This window comes from Rhododendron vialii, chromosome 1a (genome assembly GCF_030253575.1).
Source record: "Rhododendron vialii isolate Sample 1 chromosome 1a, ASM3025357v1".
Taxonomy (NCBI): Eukaryota; Viridiplantae; Streptophyta; class Magnoliopsida; order Ericales; family Ericaceae; genus Rhododendron; species Rhododendron vialii.
This window is the reverse complement of record NC_080557.1, coordinates 24498987-24508847: the sequence shown is the minus strand read 5'-3', so window position 1 is coordinate 24508847 and position 9861 is coordinate 24498987. Positions and strand designations below refer to the sequence as shown.

Genomic DNA, 9861 nt, shown 5'->3' with positions numbered 1-9861 from the left:
TTCCTGAAATTGAAGCCTCCCACGTTTGAAGGTGGAATAAATCCTACTGTTGCATATAAATGGCTGGCTAAAATCAAAAAGATCTTTAAGGTAATTACGTGTACAGAAACGCAAAAAGTGAGGTTGGCAAGTTACAAGTTGAAAGGAGAAGCACACCACTGGTGGAATTTAAAAGACAAGGCAGAACCAGGTATAGAATGGAGGCATTTTGTGGTAGCATTCAAAGAAAAATACGTCCCTCAGGCGATCAGAGATGCAAAATATTTTGAGTTTTTGGATTTGTAGCAAAAAGGGGGAATGACTATTGCTGACTATGAAGCTGAATTTACTAATTTGGAAAAATTTGGGTCCCACGCCATTGATATTGATAAAAGGAAGGCGTGTAAATTTGAAGATGGGTTAATACCTGGAATTAGAAATGTTGTTAAACCACTACGCCTGCCTACATATGCGGATGTTCTCGACCGTGCTCTCATAGTGGAACAAGGACGTGAGGATGTCAAAAAAATTTCTGAATCTAAAAAGAGGAAGAATGTGAATGTTGGGAGAAATACCGGATATGACAACCCAAAGGCTCCGTTCAGTTGCCAGGAATATTGTACAGGAAAGTTATTCTCAAGAAAAGTCAAGTAAAGTGAAGTAAATGAAAAAGAAATCTATTTTTCTGTGAGTGTTCATTTGACAAAAAAATTTTGCGGGAAAACTAAAGTTTAGTGGTTCATTTGTCGGAAAAAGACACTTATGAGAAACTTCTTTATTTCCTATGGCTAAAAGTAACTTTGAGAACTAACACATACCGGAAAATGTATTTTATCTAATGCAAAGCCTTAACATGAAGCTTAAAAAATAAGTAGATGATAACTAAATAAACAAATGTTAAATAACTATGCTTGATTAGTTGCCGATACAAAAATTCATTGATAAACTGATAATTAGTAAGTACAAAACAAAACTGAAGACTAATGACAAGATAAATAAATACTTCCAAAAAAAAAATCAATTACTAATTTTTTCTACAACAATTATTTTAGAAAGCATCACAGTAGTCGAAATTGTTATTGCTCACATAAATTTCTAAGTGCCTTTCTAAGAACCTAATTCGTACTCCCTCCGTCCCAATTTGTTTGTCAAATTGTCGAAATACGTGTCTTTCAAAAATATACTTATATCTTACATTTTATATATATATATATATATATATATTTAAAGATTTTGTATAATAAAACTAATTGAGATCTATCAAATAAGATCCATATTGCATATTAAAAACATTATGAATTGAAAATTATAGCCAATTCTTTGAGAGGTCAAACGCTCTCAAAAAGTCAAAAAGGGGACAAACAAACCGGGACGGAGGGAGTATTTTTTTTGGTTTTGGCGTCATTCGTTTTTTTTCTTGCCATCCAATTATTTTGGCCCCACAATGCATAAAACTTTCCCGCAAAATCCTATGCTTTTGGCCGAATCACTTTTGCAAGAAAGTAAATCTTGCAGGAAAACTTAAGAACATTTTTCCTACTACTTTCCTAACAACTAAACACTACAAAAGTTATGAGAAAGTTGATTTTCCCATCCTTTCCTACACTTTCCTGACAACTGAATGGAGCCAAAGAGGCAGAATACTGGGAAAGTGGATCAAAGAGGGACTCTTCCTGCTTGTGCAACATGTGGAAAGAACCATTCTGGAGTATGTTGGAAGATCAGTCAAGGGAATCAGGGATCGAGTATCACGGCTTGTGTTACGTGTGGTAAAAATCATTCAGGAGTATGTTGGAAAACTAAGACTAAATGTCTCAACTGTGGTCAGAACGGCCATATTCAGAGGGACTACCCAAAGAAGTTAACTGGAGCCAATGCGATGCCAATAGGGAACAATGTCAAAAATCCTACCGGGCAGAAGATGGGTACAAATCAGAAACAAGGAAAGGCTTTCGCGCTAACTCTTGGAGATCCGCGGAATACAGAATCAGTTGTTGCAGGTACTATACTCATCTGCTCCACTCCTGCCTATGTACTTTTTGATTTGGGATCAACACATTCCTTTATTGCTAGCCAGTTCGCGTTGAAATTGTCGAAAAGCCCTGAACCACTCGCATATGAATTATTAGTGTCAATGCCTTTGAATAGTAGCACAATATGTAAATTGATATATAGGGAGTGCGATGTAAAGTTTGCGGGTAAAAAGTTAATAGCAGACCTAATATCTATGCCTATAGATCACTTTGATGCAATTCTAGGAATGGACTGGTTATCTAACAACGGTGTTACTATAAATTGTAAGAATAAGTCCATTGTCTTTCGAAACCTTGGGCTAGATGAGTTTCGGTTTATTGGAGAAAGAGTGTTCTCACCTCCATATTGCATTTCTGCGGCTCGTGCTCAACGACTTTTAAAGAAGGGTTGTGAAGGTTACTATTGCAGTATAGTGTCGAGTGAGACAAAAAAAGAAACGTTGGAAAGTATCCCTGTGGTTCAAGATTTTTCAGAGGTTTTTCCAGAAGATTTGCTCGTTACTCCAATGGACAAGGAAATAGAATTCTCAATTGACCTGGAGCCCGATATACAACCTATTTCCAAAGCACCTTATCGGATGGCACTAGCAAAGCTTAAGGAACTGAAAGTGCAACTGCAGGAATTACTGGAGAAAGGTTTTATACGACCTAGCTAGTCACCATAGGGAGCACCGGTGTTGTTTGTAAAAAGAAAGACGGGACTATGAGACTATGTATTGATTATCGGGAATTAAACAAAGTGACGATCAAAAATAAATACCCACTACCTAGCATAGATGATCTGTTTGATCAATTGCAAGGGAGTCAGATATTTTCTAAGATTGATTTGCGTTCAGGATACCACTAGTTAAAAGTGAAAAGAGAGGATATTGAGAAGACAGCTTTTCGTACTCGATATGGTTATTATGAGTTTATTGTGATGCCATTTGGCCGGAGTGACGAATGCCCCTGCTGCCTTTTATGGATTTGATGAATCGGGCATTCAAACATTATTTGGATGATTTTGTGATCGTGTTCATTGATGATATTTTGATATACTCAAAAAATGAGGAACAGCATGTAGAGCATTTGCGAATTGTGTTGCAAACCCTGAAGGAACACAAGTTGTATGCAAAATTTAAGAAGTGTGAATTTTGGCTGAAGGAAGTGGTATTTTTGGGGCATGTTATAAATGATGAAGGAATTTCTGTGGATCCCCAAAAGATTGAACCAATTGTGAATTGGCCAAGGCCGACAACTATAACCGAAGTTCGAAGTTTCATGGATTTGGCCGGTTATTATAGGAAGTTTGTGCAAGACTTCTCTAAGATTGCAGTACCATTGACTGAGCAGACAAAGAAGGGGGAGCCATTTATTTGGACAGAGAAACGAGAGCAGAGCTTTAAAGAGCTAAAGCAACGACTCACCACAGCTCTAGTTCTTATACTTCCTGATGGAACTAAAGGATTTGCTCTTTACAATGATGCCTCAAGACAAGGATTGGGTTGTGTATTGATGCAACGTGAGAGAGTTGTAGCGTATGCTTCTCGATAGTTGAAGCCTCATGAAAAGAATTACCCAACACATGACCTAGAATTAGGTGCTGTCATTTTTGCGTTGAAAATTTGGTGTCACTATCTTTATGGAGTGTCTTATGAGATTTTTACTGATCACCAGAGTCTGAAGTATATTTTTACTCAGAAGGAATTAAATTTGAAGCAACAACGTTGGTTAGAACTGATGAAAAATTATGATTTTACAATTCACTATCATCCTAGTAAGGCAAATGTGGTAGCCGATGCACTGAGCCGAAAGACGGTGGGAAAGTTGAATCATCTTATTACCCAACAACAAACTTTAAAGGAAGAGATGGAAAAGTTGAACCTAGAAATTGTTGCTAAAATGTCGAATGTTAAGTGTTATGTGATCACAGTACAACCAGCATTGATTGAGGATGTAAAGACTCGACAAATGGAAGATTCTAAATTGAAGAAAATATATGATCAGGTGAAGGAAAAACCCCACGTAGATTTTTCAATTGATGGACAAGTGATGAAGTTTAGGAATTGGCTGTGTGTTCCAAACATTCCCCAGCTTAAGCAACAAATTTTAGATGAACACCACACGTCAAAGCTTGCATGTCACCCTGGAGTAACAAAAATGTACCAAAGTCTGAGGCAACTGTATTGGTGGATGGGTATGAAAAAGAAGTGGTGGATTATGTGAGCAGATGTTTGTCATGTCATTAGGTCAAAGCAGAACGATGAAAACTCGTTGGTTTATTACAGCCACTACCTATACCTGAAGGAAAGTGGGAGAACTTAACAATGGATTTTGTAGTAGGACTACCTCGCACGCAGAAATGAAACAATTCTGTGTGGGTAATTGTGGATCGATTGACTAAGACTGCTTCCTACCAGTGAAGAATACGCATACAATGGATCAGTTGGCTGCTATCTATGTTCGGGAAGTGGTGCGTTTGCATGGAGTTCCTGTAGCTATTGTTTCAGATCGAGATTCGAGACTTGTTTCTAGGTTCTAGAAAAGTTTTCAGAAGCAATGGGGACCAAACTCAATTTTAGCACGGCTCTTCATCGCCAAATCGATGATCAGTCCAAACGAATGATTCAGACATTAGAGGATATGTTACGAGCTTGCTTGCTAGATTTGCAAGGCAGTTGGGAAGAGCATCTATCTTTGGCAAAATTTGCTTACAATAATGGCTATCAAGCAAGCATTGAGACGACATCGTTTGAAGCATTATACGGTAGGCCATGCAGGTCTCCGTTATGTTGGACAGATGTGGGAAAAGATTAGATTACTAGGCCAGACTTTGTGCAAGAAACTGCAGAGAAAATTCAATTGGTTTAAGACAGACTGAAAGTAGCTCAGGATCGACAAAAGAGCTACGTAGATGCTAATAGGAGGGAATTGGAATTTCAGGAGGGTGATTGGATTTTTCTTAAAATTTCTCCAATGAAGGGAGTTTTGCGGTTTGGAAAGAAAGGGAAGTTGAATCCACGGTATGTCGGACCATTCAAAATAATTGAAAGAGTTGGGCCAGTGGCGTATCGTTTAGCTTTGACGCCTGAACTTGCAAGGATTCATGATGTGTTTCATGTGTCAATGCTAAGGAAGTATATATCGGACCCATCACATGTTCTCACTCAACTACCAGTGGAGTTAGAAGAGGATTTACGATATGAGGAACGACCCGTTAGAATTATGGATCGAAAAGACAAACAACTTCGAAGTAAAGTCATTCCGTTGGTAAAAGCTTGGTGGGAAAAACATTATGGGGATGAGGCGACGTGGGAAAGAGAGGATGATTTGCGACGACAATATCCAGAATTATTTGAGGAAGGTACGACTGATTTACCTATTTTATCTTGAACCCCAATCTAACTCTAAGTTTAGACAAATTTGGAGGACCAAATTTCCTAAGGTGGAAAGAAATGTAAAATCCTGACTTTTTTACAAAAAAAAAAAAAGAATAAAAAGTTTAGTCACGTGGTCCGAATAGGAACCCGACACACTGTATGAGTTATGCAACGTTGGGATTTTACCTTAAAAATCCAACACTGCCACGATGACCCTTAAATTATTATTAGTCTGTGTTGAATTTTTGAAATTTTTCGGAGACTGAAATCCGAACGCGTTTGGTTAGAGTTCGCGTTAATGGAACGCAAAATGTGCTGAGTCATGAGGGAAAGATTAACAGGTGTCTTCCTTACTTGTTTCACCGCCTTTCCACCGAAATATATATATCCATTATGCATAATTATCAATTTAGAAGACAAAACAAAGTAAAAAGAGATAAAAAGAGGATAGTAAAGCAAGAGAGAGACTCCTGTATCTATACTCCATCCGAGATTCACCGCTGGCCATTCCGTTAATCTCACCTGGGAAAATCTACCATTTTGTTTGGTAATCTCTCACTCACTCACTGATTTACTTACAATAGGTATTATCATATGTACTCTAGTTAAATATCAGAGGATGTAAAATTGGGGCAAAACTCTTGCAACACTCACACACTCACGCACAGTGCACATAGCACCGAGAAACGGCGGCCATGGCTGCCAACCAACTCGACACCACTTCGGCCACTCTCTCTCACCTTTTCACCGCATCTTTTTCTCCTCTTGCATACGCAGTATTCGAACCCCTGAAATTTTCACCCAAGCTAAACCCCTTCTGGCAAAGAGTTTGGTTTCAGAACTCGTCGCCGTTAATTGATTCAAGTAGATTATTTGTAGATGCTACTACGACTGTTATAGAAGCCCTAAATTTAAGAGCTTGAAATAGGAATTTGATTAAGCTAATTAAAAACCCAACTAACATCCTGCGTGTCTATCCTAACAGATTATAGGAATTCTATCTTAAACTTGTGCATTTTTGTACCCATAGCTTCAGAGGAAATATTAGGTTAAAGTATACATTACTTTCATTTAGAACTATAAAAAAAAATAGTCCATATGTTGATTCGATGGCCTAATCTGAAAATTAATTTACCCCATTAACTTCTACTGTAACAAATAGTAATTTGTGGTAAATTTTGTATAGGTACTAATGCATTGGGCTAGTTAGATGCCACGTCAAGTTAGACGCATCTTTTTTTGGTGAGTTACGCATACCTTAGCTACCTATATTTTTTGAATTTTTGGAAAGAAATGCCATTGCTTGTTTTGCTGGAAAATATGAGAATTGAGCTTCTTACTTGCTTTATTTGATGTTAATACATGCAATGGTTGGTTTACAAATCTTTTGTGTAATAGTTAATTTAGACCATGGCAATATATTTTGGAACTTGAATTTTACTTCTTATTAGTACATGCTTGTGATAATATGAATCATTCGAACGGTGTCTCGAGCGCTAGGGGACATGTAAAGAAACTAGCGACGTGAAGTAATAAGGTAGGAGATGCAGTCAGGCATCATCGGGTAATGATATCTTACCACTCTTCAATGGGGTCGCTCCCCAACCGACTGGCAAAAATACCGTTGAATGTTATTATCGCTCGAATGTGCAAAAGTGAAAGGGAAGAAGAAAAGGGTCCATCTTTTGGACCAAAGAATTGAATATATAGATCAAAATGCTTGTTCCTGGAAAATTTGATGAGAATACTTGAAATGTTGCTTGGTTCTTGAACTGTTTTATTAAGTAAGGTATTTCCATGGTCAAACATGTAACTTTGGTATACGTTTCTCAACTGAGCTTCGGCTTATGGAAACCTTTTCTAATTTTCCAGGTTATTGTAGATAGCAACTTAGGGGCCAGATGTGTTGTTTGGTTAGCTATTGTAAATAACACGTTTGTAAAAAGGAACAAGAGCATGGTGTCTTTTGAGACAAGTGGTACTGTAATAGTTAAAACCAAACCAAACCGAGCCTTACTCCCAATCACTTGGAGTCAGCTACATGAATCCGTTTCCTCCATTGAGCTCTGTCAAGGGCCACTTGTTCACACAGACTCATTATACTCATATCTTTGCGCACTACAGCATCTAACGAAAAGATGCTTCCGCTGTTTTTCCTTATATGTTATTTAGTATGCTCTGAATGGTAAAAGTGTTGGAGGTCTTGGTGATTCCGTCACCGGCCGGTCACATGACCCGTATAGGAGTTGGAACGTGACACTAAGTGTAACTGCGAAAAGCTCCCCTAGGGCTAATACCGAGCTTAGCCCGAGGAACTCACTTTATACCTTTGCTTTTGAACTTGAACAAGGATTGTAGGTTGAGAGTTTTGGAGTTGTGATTTTTCCAAATTCAATTGTTTACTAAGCTGTAGAGGGGGGAGAAAAAGAATGGAATTTTTCTATGGAGGAGAATGTCCAGAGAATGTTAAAGTTACTTTTCTCTAGAATGAAGGGATGTCTTTCAGCTAAAGGGCGTATATTTATAGGCAAGAGAGCCAAGGATCATCAATGCAAAGAGGGCAGGTGGCTTCTAGGTCGAATAAAATTTATGAGTATTCTCTGCAAAACTGTTTTTTAGTTATGGCTCCTACAAGCATGGCTAGCAACTTTCTGAACTTGTCAGAATTTTTTCCGAACTGTCGTGCAGCATACCACAAAATAGCGTGCATTGTAATAAAAGAATTACACCATACGGTTTAGTAGTAACATCGTGCGATATGCAGGTCCAGTTGAGGAGGGTTTTTGGGCTTTGAAAATCCATGTTCAAGCTTTACAAGGTATCGTTCCTTTATTTTATCATCGAAGAATTTAAAGATTATTAAGAGGTTAGGATTGGGGTGTCTACAACGTTCGAAGCTTCACTGGAACTGACGCCTGCGCTGGAGCTGTTGACTTGAGGATTCTCTCCAATCTTATTTACATGAATGCCACAGGATATTTAAAAAAGGACAAATTTTCGTAGTCGTCCATCTAGATTTACTATTGTCTCAATTTCGTCCCTTTAGTTTGTTTTACGTTTCACATTGGTAAAATCGTTAACACTGTTAATGAAATTAACGAAAAATATGATTAAAAAATTAAGTGCTCCAATTTTCAATCCGGTTGAACCAGTGTGAAGATCTTATTTTTTTTATCATTTTATCATCGATGGTCGTAATGAATTTTTGGCTCTAAGGCCTTTCAACGAGCACCCGAAGACTCATTATTTAGTTTCAGGGCTCTTGTAACAACCCTAATTTTTGGTAAATAAAATTTTTGTTAAATATTTGAATTTTTTTTAATTACTTGAATTGCTTTTGAATTCCTTTTTAATTTCTAATAATCCGTCATAATTAGATTTGAGACTTATAAAATTTTATCTTTTCGCACCAAACAATTTGGTCATTTTCCAAAGACATATATGCTTATAAAAGCACTTATCTATTTTTCCAAGTGGGTAAATTAAGTCTTAAAATTATATTTCTTGGCTAGAAATTCTACATGACAAGTAGAATTAGTTTCCAACCGATTAGTTAGAGGAACCTAACTACCATTTTACCTAGTTACATTTTCCTAACCTTAGGTGAACCTTATGAACCATTCCAACCCTACTTGAACCTTTTAGACCTAGAGAAGTAATCATTATACTTCATGATTAGACATATCAAAGCCATACCGATCAGCATTTCCCCTTATCCATTGGACAATAACTACTAGGGAAAATTTTATCCCTTGGGTAATAAAAGTTAGTCTTGCCAATGAAAGTCTAGATTTAACAAGACAAGTCATATAAGAATCTTTGGACCATAGGAAGCCATTATTTTGCTTCCAAAAGAAGCAAACTTAGCCTTGTCATGCATGCAATCCTAAGACTAATAGCCCTAAACCTAATAATTACCCTCCAAGGCTTACTTTCCTAGATTTTCTCTAGGTATATATATACATACCTACATACATAGTACGAGAGAGAGAGAGAGAGAGAGAGAGAGAGAGAGAGAGAGAGAGAGAGAGAGTGTGTGTGTGTGTGTGTGTGAGGTGTGTGCTTGTGTGTTGTGCACTCCAACTTACCCCTTTAGCCTTAAGCCTATTTATGACTTAACAACCCATTTCTAATCAATTTCAAGCATAGGATCCTAGCCTTAGTCATTCTAGATTTGCTTCCAAACTAGCCCTTGATTTCCCTAGGATTTGACTACAACCAAGACCTATGAATGACTAAACATGGAAGGCTATGCCATAGCCTAATTAAACCCTACCCTAGACTTGTAAGACCTAGGCTATAATCACCTAGATTCACCTACAAAGCCTAAGATCCTACTTAGTTTGTAGCCTTATGCCTAAAGACTTGGATTGACCCATGAGAGAATAGACTTACCATGCTTTCAAGCACGATTTGACAACACAAAGAGAGAGAGAGAGAGAGAGAGAGAGAGAGAGAGAGAGAGAGAGAGAGAGAGAGAGAGAGAGAGA

The 9861-nt window shown here is 37.6% G+C and overlaps 1 protein-coding gene across 1 annotated transcript; it reads left to right on the top strand.

The window, feature by feature from the left end:
* The first annotated feature begins 297 nt into the window (after positions 1 to 297).
* Positions 298 to 2668, top strand: LOC131329877 (uncharacterized). Its single transcript, XM_058363295.1, has 3 exons — positions 298 to 534; positions 1613 to 1687; positions 1808 to 2668. The coding sequence occupies exons 1-3, from the start codon at positions 298 to 300 to the stop codon at positions 2666 to 2668; spliced, it is 1173 nt and encodes a 390-aa protein (XP_058219278.1).
* Positions 2669 to 9861: the final 7193 nt, after the last annotated feature.